At 49.5% G+C, this 16,444-nt stretch overlaps 1 protein-coding gene across 2 annotated transcripts in view; it reads left to right on the top strand.

Moving 5' to 3' along the window:
- Positions 1 to 16,444, top strand: part of PCF11 (PCF11 cleavage and polyadenylation factor subunit) — a 291,051-nt gene that overhangs the window by 152,028 nt on the left and 122,579 nt on the right. For both annotated transcript variants that reach the window (XM_085623232.1, XM_085623231.1), the window contains exon 12: positions 3,989 to 4,172. In XM_085623232.1, the coding sequence (XP_085479358.1) occupies positions 3,989 to 4,172 (184 nt within the window). The remainder of the gene's footprint in view (positions 1 to 3,988; positions 4,173 to 16,444) is intronic.

Genomic DNA, 16,444 nt, shown 5'->3' with positions numbered 1-16,444 from the left:
TAATTGGAATGATGGCCTCTTGCATATTCATAGTACCTCACGCAAGAGTCCAGATGCATCCTCTCCAAGAGTGCTTAGCGCGCCAATGGAACCAGGCCCAGGGTCAATTGACAGATCTGGTGTTGGTAGACGGTCGTGCCCATCGCTCTCTGCAGTGGTGGACCACCAATAATCTTTCCAAAGGGCGACCGTTCCTGGAACCGGTTCCTCAGATAGTTCTGACAGCGGACGCATCACTCTCCCAATGGGGAGCTTACCTACTACATCACACAATGCAGGGCAGGTGGACACCTCAACAAAAGTTATTCCACATCAACCATCTGGAGTTACTAGCCATAGTCTTAGCCCTCAAGGCCTTTCAAACACATGTATCAGGCAAGGCCGTCCTAGTCCGCACGGAAAACATGACCGCCATGTACTATATACAAAAGCAAGGTGGCACACACTCTACGCAGCTCTCCCAGCTAGCACAGAGCATATGGAGATGGGCCATACCCCAAAAAATCTTTCTCCTAGCCCAACATGTCCCAGGAGTCCAAAACACTACGGTCGATCTGCTGAGCAGCCAAATAAAACAGATCCACGAGTGTGAACTCCATCCACAAGTTCTTCACCCGTACTTTAAACTGTGGGGGCATCCACAGATAGACCTCTTCACCACCGACAAACGCCAAATGCCCAAGCTTCGCCGCCAGGTATCCACACCCATTGTCCATAGGCAATGCGATATGGATGAACTGGTCAGGCAAATTAGCATACTCTTTTCCGCCTCTCCCACTCATTCCATTAGTGGTGCGCAAACTACAACAGCACTCCGTCACTCTCATCCTAGTAGCTCCAACTTGGGCCAGACAACCGTGGTACACCACACTGCTGGAACTATCTGTAGTACCGCACCAAAAGTTACACCTCTCTCCACGCCTCTTAACCCAGAACCATGGAGAGATCAGACACCCGGACCCAGCTCAGCTCAACCTTGCGATCAGGCTCCTGAAATCTTGAAATTCGGTTATCTAAATCTTCCCCCAGACTGTATGAATGTCATTAGAGAAGCTAGACGACCTACCACTAGAGCTTGCTACGCAGCCAAGTGGAAACGTTTTGTGGTCTATTGTCACAACAATAACTTCAATCCCCTAGATGTGTCCATTCAACACCTACAAAGATGCAATCTAGCCTACACGTCTATTAGACTACACGTTGCAGCCATAGCAGCTTATTTACAAAACAGGCAACATCTATCACTTTAGAGTACCTGCCATAAAAGCCTACATGGAAGGCCTCAAAAGAATAATTCCCCCCGGAGTGCCACCCTCACCTGTGTGGAACCTAAACATCGTTCTCACGAGACTAATGGGACCTCCCTTTGAACCTCTGCGCAAATGTGAACTTCAATTCCTAACATGGAAATCTGCTTTTCTTGTAGCCATCACTTCCCTCAGAAGGGTCAGTGAGATACAAGCACTCACCATTCAAGAACCCTTTCTGCAAATGCACCATAACAAGGTTGTTCTCCGCACTAATCCAAAATTCCTCCCTAAAGTCATTTCTCCCTTTCACCTAAACCAATCTGTGGAACTACTCGTATTCTTCTCGCAGCCACAGACCATTGCATAAAGATCTCTCCACACATTAGATGTCAAACGAGCCTTACTCTACTACATCGAGAGAACACAACCTTTTCGTAGGACCAAACAACTATTTGTCTCTTTCTCACCACCACACAAAGGCAACCCCATCTCCAAATCTGGCATAGCTAGGTGGATTGTTAAATGCATACAGATTTGCTACCACAAAGCAAAACGAATGCTATCTGTTCCCCCTAAAGCCCACTCTACACATAAAATAGGGGCTTCCATGGCATTTTTAGGGAACATCCCCTTAGAGGATATCTGCAAAGCAGCTACATGGTCTACACCGCACACTTTCACTAAACACTATTGTGTAGATGTGCAAACTAAGCAACAAGCTAGTGTGGGCCAGGCTGTCCTCAAAACACTTTCAAACCACTGCAACAGATACTGGTGGTCGCCACTAGGAGCGAGTACTGCTATATAATCTATGCATAGTGTGTAATCTGCAGCTCATATGCCTCAACTGAATATGCTACTTACCAGTATGCATCTCTTCTTGGAATGTAGAGCTGCAGATCTACACACGCCCATCTACCTCCCCGGCTACCTTTATCTGTTCCAGTTTATCTTATTTAGATACAGCACACATGGGCATCTTCACTGCTTATTACTACGCTCCATCATTTCCCCGCTTGTGAAAAACAATCTAAGGATGGAGCCGAAGCCCATGTGCAATATGATCCAAAGGAGGAGTCACATGCCTCGTGACTTCCAAAGACTTTCCAAGAGGAAAAACTGCAAACATCCGGGCCCAACACCAGATGGCGATCTATGCACAGTGTGTAGATATGCAGCTCTACATGCCAAGAATAGATGCATACTGGTAAGTAGCATATTCCTTTCTCCCATAGGAAACCATTGACTGTTTTTCTGTAAAATTTCTTCTAAGCGTCTATTTTGCAAACTACAAATATTCTTTTAAAAATCGTACCAACTGTGAAAACGTAATTACTTACCTGTTTTAGATAAATGCCACAGTACTGAGCCTAAGAGCCCAGCACTGGATTACAAAAGTAACGAGAACGTACTTTACCCGTAACTTGAATTTTCTCCCATAGGAAACCATTGACTGTTTTTCTATGACATTTTTTGTCGATTTTGCAAACTTATAAATATTCCTTAAAAATCACCTGTGTAACTTAAATGCAGTTTCTCAACTGCTTACAGGTGGTACACTAGTGCTGGATCTAGGATCCAACACTGACCTAGAAAAAGAAACCATAACCCCACTTACCTGCGAAGTGTATTTCCTTCCATAGGAGAACATTGGTAATTTGATTAGAAAGTTTCCAAGTATCAACTTTTGAAATAATGCTTAAAAATCACAACAGTAACTAAAAAGTATTTATTCACTTGTTTCCCAGAACTGTCCCAGGACTGAATCTAGGATCCTGTCCTGGAGTTAGAAAAGTAATCCTGAGAGTAATCAATTGCATCCAACTTAAAATTCCCATTGAGCTCAGTGTATTGTTTGAAATTGTGTTATCTATTGCAACAAACTGTAACTATTGCATTCCAAGTCAATTGTCTTTTGAAAAGTATATAACAAAAGCATCTCATTCTGAGAAAGTATATTTTTGATACCTATTGTTTGTTCTAAAATAAAACAACCATATATTTTTTATACAAACCATTGGCCTAGAGTTCAGTTCTTGAGTGTGTGAGACCATTTGCTGACTGTGTACAACAAATGCTTTACACTGTCCTCTTGATACTGCCTTACTGCTCGACCAAGGTACCACTTTAGAGAGTAAGGTTATATCTAACTGTAGCCTCTGCCAAACCTCTGGGGACTCTATAAACACTGTACCTATTTGGGAGCAGTATATATAGAGCCACTTTCCTACAGAAAGCACAGGAAAAATGGGCGTAATTGACGTCAGCACACCGAGGTCATCTTATGGCTCCGGTGACGTCATATGGAGTCGCGAGCTGAGCCGTGCTATTGTGACGTCCTCGCAGACGTGGGAGAACTAAGAAAATGATTTCCGTTGAATGCTAGCGCTGGGGTAATTCAAAAGGTGAGGAATCCACAGGCAGATACTGTATCCACCAGAAAAAGTGTTATTGAAGGTAAGTAACTTGTTGTTCTCATCTGTTTTTATGATTTTTATTTATTTTTTGGTTTTCCACAGAAACTGACAAATGTCCCTATAAGTGGGTGTTTCTAGGTTACAATGCTTGCTTTGTATATAATTTAATGTAAGCTAGTGTGTTAGAGCAGTTGAGGCTGATATTTATAGTTCTGAGTGGTTACGTAGAAACTGTGGTTGCGAGAGGAAATTAATGGCATTAGTAGTATTATTTTTCTGCCATCCTTTTGTCAATACTAACATTCTTACTTCTTTAAATAGGCGATATGACAGTGTTATAAACCGGCTGTATACAGGTATTCAGTGTTACTCCTGTGGAATGAGGTTTACTGCAAAACAGACTGATGTATATGCAGACCATTTGGATTGGCACTACCGTCAAAACAGAACTGAAAAAGATTTTAGCAGAAAGATAACACACCGAAGGTGGTACTATGGCTTAACTGTAAGTTAAATTGGTTGCTCAAATCTGTTCGCCAATTAATGACAAATATTGTAAGTAATCATATTATGCATTTTGTGTATTTGAAAAGTGCCTTTGCAGTCAGAGTACTTCGATGTTACTCTAACATTTGGAGTGTGGTCTGTCTGTACTCTGATTTTCACAGGCTTTTCTGGGGCATACATAGTTTATCCACCTTATTATTGTGGCCTGAACTTCAGCCAGTGAGGTTTGAGCTGAGAAGTCCACTATTTCCTGAGGCCTCCATTCTTACAATTTTAAACTACACATTGTGTGGTGGAAATCTGCTGGAGAACTCTATTTGTTCAAAGATTTAAAGCAGTTTTCTTTAACTAAGAATGCTTTTCCTTGTGAAGGGTATGTACGGTTTCACTTTATTTCCTGATGTCAAATGTAAGTGTTTTCTTTGGATACAGAGCAGCTATAAGTTATTGCTTTACTCAAAGGAAAATCACTCCTACTTCATGATAGTATAACTGACCATCAAATTCACTGACTTTTTAATATTGGAGTTCGGTCCACTTCAGGTTTGTATTTACTGCCTCTGGTTTCGTAAGCCTCAAATGTGTGAAATCAACCTGCAGGTTTCAGCAAAATCTTAGCTTTGTTAAAAGCCACCTGCTTTTTTTGCCCAAAAAGAAGGCTTTAGATCCTAGTGCTGTGTCTATTGTTCCTGTGTCGTTACTTAAAGAAAGAAAAGAAAACCCTCAAGCTGAGAAAGGAAAAAAGGAGAACACTGGCACAAGCTTCCTTATTAGAAAATGGGCTCTGCTCATTGTTAAGCCTAATGTTCGAGGCATATGAGCTGCAGATCTACACACTTGTGCATAGATCGCCATCTGGTGTTGGGCCAGGATGTTTGCAGTTGTTTTTCCTCTTGGAAAGTCTTTGGAAGTCACAAGGTCGGTGACTCCTCCTTTGGATCGTATTGCACATGGGCTTCGGCTCCATCCTCAGATTGTTTTTTTTCTGCCATCGGGCTCGGATGTGATCTTCGTGCTCCGGTTCCGAACAGGTTTCCAATTCAATTGACGCGCAATTCTCACCCCAATTCGCGGTATTGTTTCGATCGCGATCTCCACACTCGACGCGGCTCTCATCGATCAAGACCTTCGATTCCAGTCGTCGCCGCCGGCCTTCGGGCCTACCCAAGCTCAGGTCCTGGCTCATGGAAAGGACTCCCTTCAAGAAGTGCCCTAGATGTGGGTCCAAATTCCCCCACACCGATCTCCACGAAGTATGTAATCTCTGCCTCTCCCCTGAACACGAGGCTCGAGACTGTCTGGCGTGCAAGTCCTTCCGGTCCAAGAAAACTATTCGAGACCGAAGAGCAAGAAGGACCATGGCGCACTCGTCGACGGAGATTCCAGATGACATCTTCGGAGAGGGCGTCGATGCTCCAGAAGAACACCACACAGACGAGGGCCTCGTCAGCGCCTCCGAAGCAGATGATTCAGATGTGGAGGACATCACTCCGGCACAGAGGGTCGGGAGTACCAATTTGCCCGCCCCTCACCCTCGCCGGCACCGAAAAAGGCTTTGGTCACGCCTTCGCCTCTGGGCCTAGGTAAGACCAAAGACACTGCTTCCCACACCGCACCTTCGGGACAGGTAAAGAAGCAGATTAAGCTTTCTGGCGGCTCGGGCTCGAGCCAGCCCACCGTCGGTGCCGACAAACACTCCTCCGCACCGACGCCGAAAAAGAAAATTGCCTCCTCTTCGGCACCGAGCCCCATACCGAAACACTCGGTGCCGAAACCCAGTTCCACCTCCTCGGTACCGACTCCATCCCCGGGACCGACAAAAGCACACAAGGCCGCCGAAACACATCTCGGCACCGACCAAACAAAAAGCCCTTTCTAAGCCCAAACAGGACACTAAAGCCAGAAAACCAACGGCCCGACGCCTTCGGCGCCGACGGATAAACCACCTTCAGAAGAACTCTTTTTACACAGGATCTCTAGCGAAAGACTTTGACCAAGGATTCCAAAACCGGACATTTGATGCTCAGCATCAAAAAGACAGCTGGAAAAACCTGCCCCAGCTCCACCTCCGAAGAGGAAGGACTCTGCTACCTCACCTTTCAGAATGCCTTCCCCACCTCTTCACCTTCTCCTTCTCCACCCCCTCCTCATCATTCCCCAACACCCCCTCCGGATGATGATGATCATGACTACAATCAATCAATCAGCTCGAACAGCCAGGTCTTGAGCTGCTTCCTGAAGGCAAAGGTGGTCCTGGGTCAGGCGGAGGTGGGTCGGGAGGGAGTTCCAGGTCTTGGCGGCCAGATAGGAGAAGGACCTTCCTCCTGTGGTGGCTCTTCGGATGCGGGGGACGGCGGCGAGGGCGTGGCCGGTCGATCGAAGCTGGCGTGTGGGAGCGTAGAAGTTGAGGCGGCTGTTGAGGTATCCTGGGCTTTGGTTGTGTAGGGCTTTGTGTGCGTGGGTGAGGAGACGGAAGGTGATTCTCTTGTTGACCGGGAGCCAGTGCAGATCTCTCAGGTGTCCGGAAAGGTGGCTGCGACGGGGGATGTCCAGGATGAGTCGTGCTGAGGCGTTCTGAATCCGCTGGAGTCTCTTCTGGAGTTTGGCGGTGGTTCCGGCGTAGAGGGAGTTGCCGTAGTCCAGACGGCTGGTGACGAGGGCCTGGGTGACAGTCTTCCTGGTCTCGGTGGGGATCCACCGGAAGATCTTGCGTCGCATGCGCAGCATGTTGAAGCATGACGAGGAGACGGCGTTGACTTGTCTGGTCATGGAGAGGGAGGAGTCCAGGATGAAGCCCAGGTTGCGTGCATGGTCTGTTGGTTTGGGTGCGCTGCCCAGGGCGGGGGGCCACCAGGAGTCGTCCCAGGCGGAGGGTGAAGATCCCAGGATGAGGACTTCCGTCTTGTCCAAGTTCAGTTTCAGGCGGCTGTTCGTCATCCACTTGGCTACGTCTGTCATCCCTTCGTGTAGGTTGGCTCTGGCGGTGGCGGGGTCATTGGTGAGGGAGAGGATCAGCTGGGTGTCGTCGGCGTAGGAGGTGATGTTGAGGTTGTGTTGGCGTGTGATGGCTGCGAGGGGGCTCATGTAGGCGTTGAAGAGGGTTGGGCTGAGCGAGGAGCCTTGAGGAACGCCGCAGATGACTTCGGTGGCTTCTGATCTGAACGGGGGGAGGCGGACTCTGTGTCCTTCCGGTGAGGAACGAGATGATCCATTCCAGTGCCTTCTCCTGGATTCCGATGTTGCTGAGGCGCCGCACTAGGGTACGGTGGCAGACAGTGTCGAAGGCCGCGGAGAGGTCTAGGAGGATGAGGGCCGCTGTTTCTCCGTTGTCGAGCAGGGCTCGGATGTCATCGGTGGCTGCGATAAGGGCGGCCTCGGTGCTGTGGTTGGCCCGGAATTCAGATTGCGAGAGGTCGAGGGATCCCTTCGTCTCGAGGAAGGCGGCCAGCTGCTTGTTGACGGTCTTCTCGATGACTTTTGCAGGAAACGGGAGCAGCGAGATGGGGCGGTAGTTCTTGAGGTCGGTGGGGTCGGCTGATGGCTTCTTTAGTAGAGCGCTGAGTTCGGCGTGCTTCCAGCTCTCCGGGAAGGTAGAGGTGTTGAAGGAGGTGTTGATGATGTCCCGCAGGTGGGGTGCGATGACAGCGTCGGCCTTGTTGAAGACGTGGTGAGGGCAGGGGTCGGTCGGAGATCCGGAGTGGATGGAGTTATCGTGCGGATGGTGTCTTCGGTGCTGATCGGGGTCCAGGCGAGGAGGGTGGTGGTGGGGGGTGGTGGTTCAGTCATGGCGTGTGTCGGTTGAGTGTTGAAGCTGTTGTGTATGTCCGCGATCTTGTTGTGGAAGTAGGAGGCGAGGGAGTTGCAGAGGTCTTGCGAAGGGGTGATGTCGTTGTTTCCGGCGTTTGGGTTGGAGAGCTCTTTAACGATGTTGAAGAGTTCCTTGCTGTTGTGTGCGTTGTTGTCCAGTCGGTCCTTGAATGCAGTTTTCTTGGTGGCGTGGATCAGTTGGTGGTGTTTTCGGGTGGCGAGCTTGAGGGCAGTCATGTTGTTCGGTGTTGGGTCTCTGCGCCAGGTTTTCTCGAGTGCTCGGCAGTTCTTCTTGGAGCTCTTGAGTTCGTCGGTGAACCATGGGGCTTTCTTGCTGCCGGGTCTGCTGGGCGGGGTCTTCAGAGGGGCGAGGTTGTCTGCGCAGTTGCTGATCTACTTCGAGGTTGGTGGCCGCCTGGCTTGGGTTTGTTGCGCTGGTGGGAGGGTTCATGCTCAGGGAAGTCGCGAGCTGGTCGGCTGTGATCTTGTTCCAGTTTCTGCGTGCAACCTGTTGCTGGTGGTGGTGGATCGTGGTCCTCCTGAAACTGAAGTGGACGCAGCTGTGGTCCGTCCAGTGGAGTCCGGTGGCGTGGCTGACTGCGATGTCCTTGCTGGATGAGAAGACTGGGTCGAGGTGTGTCCGGCGTAGTGGGTGGGGGTGGTCACCAGCTGCTTGAGACCGAGGTTGTCCAGCAGGGTGATGGTGTTGCGGTCGTTGTTGTTCTCCAGGTGGAAGTTGAGGTCCCCGAGGAGGATGTAGTCCGCGGAGAGGAGGGCGTGCGGGCTGATGAAGTCGGCGATGTCTTCGCTGAATTGTGTGTGTGGGCCCGGGGGTCTGTAGATGAGGGTGCCTCTGAGGGTGGTCTTGGGGTTGATGTGGATCTGGAAGTGCAGGTGTTCGGCGGGTGCGAGGGTGTCCTCGGTGTTGGTCGTGATGCGGATGGTGTTCCTGTGGATGATGGCGATGCCTCCTCCTGTCTGGTTGACGTGGTCCCTCCGGATGATCTTGTAGCCGTCCGGGATGGCGATGTCGGGCGCTGAGGAGGCGTTCATCCAGGTTTCTGTGAGGAAGGCGACGTCTGGGGCTGTGGTGTCGAGCAGGTTCCAGAGTTCGACGGCGTGTCTGTGGATGGAGCGGGTGTTGAGCAGGATGCACTGGAGGTGGTTGCTGCTGGTGCTTGGCTTGGTCGGTGCTGGTGTAGTGCAGGTCCGGGTGCAGGTGAACTTGCAGGAGTGGCAGCAGAAGGGTCCGTGGGTGCGTCTCGGGGTGGCTCGATAGCATCCCGGGATTCGACCGGCGTTGAGTGCGTAGAGTTCGGTGGCGTCATGGGTCCGGCGGGGGCCAGGGGTCCTGGTGCTGGGCGCGGTCCAGGCGCGGACGGGCGCAGACGGACTTACCTTTGGCGCGCCTTCGGCGCTCAGTCGGCGCTCCCGCTGCGTGCGTCCGCTGCGCGGTCGCTCTGGGGGCGTCATAAGTAGGGGGACGGGAGGGCGGGTCCTCTGGGTAGGCGGGAGCGGGGCGGCCAATGGGCTGAAGGTGGGCGGGGCCGCAGGGGGTCAGCGGTGGGAAAAACTGGCGGCCGGGCGGCTCAGCTGTGGCTGGGTCGCTCGGGTGCAGGGAGGGCAGCGGCGACAGGAGCAGGTGGGCGGTAGTCCTCAGCGGATCGTCAGGTAGCGGCTCTAGCAAGGGGGTTACCCGGCCTACTGAAAGGCGCAGTGGTCACTCATATGATGACATGGGGGACGTGCCCCATGATTTACCTACAGGGGTCTCCACGATTTACCTACAGGGGTTCCCACTCCCACAGGCTCTCCAGACCCATGGGACGACTATAACATCCCCGACATCCCTAACGTCCCACAAGATGATCTCTATCCTTCAAGACCATCCCCACCAGAAGACTCATTGGGGTTCAACCATTTACTCCAAAGGGCTGCACACTATCCTGGGGTAGATCTCCATACCGACCCCATGGAGGAGGATTTCCTCCTCTATACTTTCGACACCACGCATAGGGCCACCTCCATACTGCCCATGCTCAAAGGAGTTGTAAAACATGCGCCAGAGGTCTTTAAGGACCCAGTCAGAGCCAGGGTCATTAACCCGCGCATGGACAAAAAATACAAAGCCGCCCCTACAGATCCCTCCTACATCAGAGGGCCAGCACGGCTAGATTCACTGGTAGTGTCCACAGCACGGAAGAGGGCCAACTCCCAGGCGTCAGGCGAAGCACCACCACCTGAGAAAGAGTCAAAACTCTTGGACGCATCCGGCAAGCGCACTGCATCACAAGCTGCCAACATTTGGCGTATCGCCAATACACAAGCGTTACTGGCTAGATATGACGGGCCCATTATGACGAGTTAGAAGCCATAATGCAACACCTCCCTGACAAATACAAAAATAGGGCAAACAAGTTAATTCAGGAGGGCAAAACCATCACTAATACCTCCATCCGTTGTGCCCTAGAAGCAGCAGACACCGCCTCAAAGGCCATCAACACTAGCGTCGTCCTCCGTCGCAATGCCTGGCTCAGGATCTCTGGATTTAAACCAGAAGTGCAAGCTTCCATCCTGATCCATCCCTTTCACTGATCCATCCCTTTCACCAGGAACCTCTGTTCGGCCCAAAAGTGGATGAGGTCCTAGAAAAAATGAAAAAAGACACCAACACGGTGAAATCGATGGGAGCCTTACAATCACACCCTCCCAGGCGTTCCTTTCGCCGTTCATCCTTTCGGAGCACATCCAGAGGCTACTCCTCTGATACCGCTTCCACGTCATACAAAGCTCCTACCCAATCCACCTTCACAATGGGTTTCCAAAGAGGCAACACATCCATGTCTTCCCATACCTAGACGACTGGCTAATAAAAGCCAGCTTATAGAACCAGTGTGTGCAACACATGCATGCCACTATCCAGCTACTTCACCAACTGGGCTTCACGGTAAACCACGCAAAGTCCCATCTGCAACCGTCCCACGTAAAACAATACCTCGGTGCCACCATAGTCACCTCAAAAGCGCTAGCCTACCCCAGTCCGGCCAGGATCACAAGCATTCAGGCTCTACGCGCAAAATTAACAGCACAACACTCCCTTCCAGCTCGAGTGTTTATGCAACTAATCGGGATGATTGCCTCTTGCATATTCATAGTACCTCACGCAAGACTCCAGATGCGTCCTCCAAGAGTGCTTAGCGCGCCAATGGTAGACGGTCGTACCCATCGCTCTCTGCAGTGGTGGACCACCAAAAACCTTTCCAAAGGGCGACCATTCCTGGACCCGGTTCCTCAGATAATACTGACAACGGACGCATCGCTCTCCGGCTGGGGAGCGCACCTGTTACATCACACCATGCAGGGCAGATGGACACCTCAACAAAAGTTACTCCACATCAACCATCTGGAGTTACTAGCGTTATTCTTAGCCCTGAAATCCTTCCAAACACAGATTTCAGTCAAGGCAGTCCTAGTCCGCACAGACAACATGACAGCCATGTACTACATACAAAAACAAGGCGGCACACACTCTCCACAGCTCTCTCAGCTAGCACAGAGTATATGGAGATGATAAATACCCCAGAAAATCTTTATCCTGGCCCAACATGTCCCAGGAGTCCAAAACACTATGACCGATCTACTCAGCAGACACACAACAGACCCACGAGTGGAAACTACATCCACAAGTTATACACTCGTACTTTCAACTGTGGGGGCATCCACAGATAGACCTCTTTGCCACCCACAAAAACGCCAAATGCCCAAGCTTCGCCGCCAGATATCCACACCCATTGTCCAAAGGCAATGCGATCTGGATGAACTGGTCAGGCAGATTTGCGTACACTTTTCCGCCTCTCCCACTCATTCCATTAGTGGTGCGCAAACTCCAACACCTCTCCCTCACTCTCATACTAGTAGCTCCAACTTGGGCCAGACAACCGTGGGACACCACACTGCTGAAATTATCTGTAGTACCAGCCGGACCCAGCTCAGCTCAACCTAGCGATCTGGCTCCTGAAGTCCTAGAATTCGGTTACCTCAATCCTCCCCCTGACTGTATGAACGTCATCAAAGAAGCTAGGCGCCCCACCACTAGAGCGTGCTATGCCGCCAAGTGGAAACGTTTTGTTGTCTGTCACAATACCATCAATCCCCTAGATGTGTCCATTCAACACATCATAGGCTATTTACTACACCTGCAAAGATGCAATCTAGGCTATACGTCTATAAGACTCCACCTCACAGCCATAGCAGCTTATCTGCAAAACAGGCAACATCTATCACTTTTTAGAGTACCTGCCATTAAAGCCTTCATGGAAGGCCTTAAAAGGATAATTCCACCCAGACTGCCACCCTCACCTGTGTGGAACCTAAACCTCGTTCTCACCAGACTAATGGGGCCTCCCTTTGAACCTCTGCACAAATGTGAACTCCAATTCCTAACATGGAAAACCGCTTTTCTTGTAGCCATCACTTCCCTCAGAAGGGTCAGTGAAATACAAGCACTTATCATTCAAGAACCTTTTCTGCAAATGCACCATAACAAGGTTGTTCTCCGTACCAACCCAAAATTCCTCCCTAAAGTCATTTCTCCCTTTCACATAAACCAAGCTGTAGAACTACCAGTTTTCTTCTCGCAACCACAAACAGTTGCAGAAAGAGCTCTTCACACACTAGCTGTCAAAAGAGCCTTACTGTACTACATACAGAGAACACAACCTTTCCGCAAGACCAAACAGCTGTTTGTCTCTTTCTCTCCACCACACAAGGGCAACCCCATCTCCCAAGTCGGGAATAGCTAGGTGGACTGTCAAATGTATTCAGATTTGCTACCACAAAGCAAAACTAACGCTATCCGTTCCCCCTAAAGCACACTCTACAAGCAAAATAGGGGCTTCAATGGCATTTTTAGGGAACATCCCATTAGATATCTGCAGAGCAGCTACATGGTCAACACCGCACACTTTCACTAAACACTATTGTGTAGATGTGCAAACTAAGCAACAAGGTAGTGTGGGCCAGACTGTACTCAAAACATTATTTCAAACCACTGCAACAGATACGGGTGGTCGCCGCTAAGGGTGGGTACTGCTATATAATCTATGCACAAGTGTGTAATCTGCAGCTCATATGCCTCGAACTGAATATTCTACTTACCAGTATGCATCTGTTCTTGGCATGTAGAGCTGCAGATCTACACACGCCCACCAGCCTCCCCGGCTACCTTTATCTGTTCCAGTTTATCTTATTTAGATACAACACACATGGGCATCTTTCCTGTTATTACTACGCTCCATCTTTCCCTGCTGGCGAAAAACAATCTGAGGATGGAGCCGAAGCCCATGCGCAATACGATCCAAAGGAGGAGTCACCGACCTCGTGACTTCCATAGACTTTACAAGAGGGAAAACAACTGCAAACATCCGGGTCCAACGCCAGATGGCGATCTATGCACAGTGTGTAGATCTGCAGCTCTACATGCCAAGAACAGATGCATACTGGTAAGTAGCATATTCCATTCTGTGGCACTTAAGAAAGCACGGTTTCCTACAAAAGTACAGTTGATGGCTGTATCATAGAATTTGTATTGATCATTGACAAGTTAACAGTATCCTCTTCATCTGGTCTATCAGGAGCTTCCTCGTCACTTATTGGGTCTACACCAAAACCTCAAACTAGCTTTGTCAACGACTTGCTTATCATCCTCTACGATAAGGAGATGATGGACGGAGCGCTGAAACTTTTCAGACATTCGCTCCTAGTCACAGATCCGGGTTGAATCCATCATCGTTCTTTATCTCACTTCGCCACCCCAGTTCAGACCCAGCTAAATGCAATTCAGTCTTGACCGTGTGCCTCATGAGAACAGTCCAGCCCGAACTGCCAAGCCAGGTCTTCTCTGGACCAGAAACAAACATCCTGGGACCGCTTTCAGGTTAACCTCCATCTTCAGCCAAGCCAGCTTGAATCCAGTGGCAAAGTGAACAAGGGACCCACGTCTGGGCATACCCTGCCAACTTAAGGCGAACAAAGCAAACGCAAGGAGATGATTGACGGAGCGCTGAAACTTTTCAGACTCTCCCCCTTCCAGTCACAGATCTCCTTGTGTCACGCACGCCCGCCCGAGTCTCCAGCTGCATCGAGTTCGGCAACGCGCTCTGTGCCGGAGTCTCCACCCAACTTCTCAGAATACTCCAGGCCTTACAGAGCACCACGGCCAGACTGATCCTGGACCTCCACAAATGGACCCACATCACCTCCCTCAGAAACCTCCTCTGGCTCCCCATCCAGAAGAGATGCCAGAGGTCCTCATTCAAGCCTACAAAGCTCTACACACCCACGGACCATCATACATTACTCATCGACTGAAATTCCACCTGCCCGCAAGACACCTGCGCGCCGCCTCACTTGCGTACACACAACACACATTCACCGCAGCCACAGTGGGGCCCGCTCATTCTACTACATCGCTGCCAATACCTGGAACAACCTACATGTCCACCTCTGAGCTGCACCATGCCTGACTGACTACAGAAAGAAACTCAAGACCTTGCTCTTCAGAGACACGCCACCTTCAGCACCCAGATGCCCCTCTGGGTGACAGTGTGCGCTGTACAAATGCTGATTGATTCCTTTGCTTACGATTAACTCATCCACAAGATGTCGTCATTGAATCCTGGGACATGACTTAATAATCTAAAGATCCATTTCTGTTACTTTTGGAAAATTACAGTCCCAATAAATATACTCAGTATTGTGTTATGTTCTAGGAAATGTCTGGTCATGTTTGTATTATTATTCTCAAAGTGTATGGTAACTGTGCTGTTCTTTTATTCTTGTTCAGACCTTTCAAGTTGTCATCCCAATTTAAAATATTTCACCTTGGCATTGTATTAGCTAAATTACACCATTGCAACCACTGTGCTGTGTTAATTCTTATGGAGTACCTAAGCCAAGATTTCAATTGCATGTCTCATAAACGGTCATATGGGACATGTAACGCATGCACACCTGTACCACGCCCCTTGTTCACATACTGACACTATTATACAAAAAAAGCATCCCAAAAGCTCCGCCCTTTTTTTTTTCTTTCTTTTTTTGAGGGAGTAGTTGCCCACACCAAAAACCTGGGTTGATAGTGTGAGGAGGGACCCAATGATGAAGCAAGTTACATAAGGGTGGGTAAGGGTCTTCATTCTAAACAAAAATTGTAGTTGACAACCACAGATTGGATTGGGTTCGCACCTTGTGCATCTTTGTGTTTTGCTGAGTGTCTAGTGTAATAGGGCCGTCGAGATTCTCAGCCCCCTCTATGGTCGCCCTCCCGCGAGCTGTAACACTCGCTGGTACATCAAGAAGAGTATAGTCTGGCAACATTAAGGAGCTGGTTCTTAGACAGTCGCTACGAGGGCATTTGTCTCCCTGTTTGACCACACAATGCTGCAGGGCCTTGGTTTGCACAGTCCCAGGTTAGGCACTTTGATGGTTCAAAAGAAGGATCGCTGGCGTTACTGAGCTTCTTAACTGTCTTCACTTACTCAGTAGCTGTGCCATGCACTGTGCATATCAGTGGTTTTGTTGTGTGACCATACTTGAATTTGTTCTTGTGCCTGGGCTATATCATCCACCATCTCACAGGCAACCCCTTTGGAACTCTCTTCACTGATTTTAATTACACTACAGTGAACTGACCTGCTTTTGAGTAAACCCATTCCCAACTCAGTCGAAGAACTGGGTAGGCTACCCTCGAAGATCACCTGACTCAGTACTGCTCCACTGGTTGTCATGGGTGTAGACTCCTTATCGATCTTCTGATAGAAACTCGTTATTAGCTTAGGGGCGAGTCTGCTTGCATTACCAGCGGTCGAGGGGTGGTAGAGAGACCCTCTGCGAGTTCTGCCACTTTTTCCAGCACACCCGCTGGCAAGGTTGACTTCCTTCTGGATTCTTTAGTTTCCTTTTGAATAGGTTGAAAGTAATTTATTATATATTCTTAGCGAGCGTCTTGGGACTGTAGTAAAGTGCCCCTTTTTGACATGGTTGCCCCTACTTTTTGCCTGGTATATAATGTCCTTTTGTCTTGAAGTGAACTGGGTTCCTGCTAACTAGGTCCCCAGTGCCAGATCTTTCCCCAAAACTGTACAATTATGTCCCCAATGGCAGTTCCTTTAGCATTCTCTGTAAGTGCATAGTAAATGGTACCTCTGGTACCTAGGACCTGAGGTACCTAAGAGGGCCCCGGAGGGTTGCAGCACGAATTGTGCCACCCTAAGAGACCCCTCACCAAACTCATGCAGGGCTTCCATTGCATGCTGAGGGTTTTGGTGCAGACAAAAGTGAAAACGCGACATGGCACGCATCGGTGTGCCATGACCCCTAACACTGCTTGCAATATTTGTAAGTCACCACAACAGCAACCTTACATCACAAAGGCAGGGCACCTTATATTACATGTGAGGACAT

Source organism: Triturus cristatus, chromosome 8 (assembly GCF_964204655.1).
Source record: "Triturus cristatus chromosome 8, aTriCri1.1, whole genome shotgun sequence".
Taxonomy (NCBI): domain Eukaryota; kingdom Metazoa; phylum Chordata; class Amphibia; order Caudata; family Salamandridae; genus Triturus; species Triturus cristatus.
The sequence above is the reverse complement of the archived record's forward strand: the minus strand, read 5'-3'. Positions and strand labels throughout refer to the sequence as shown.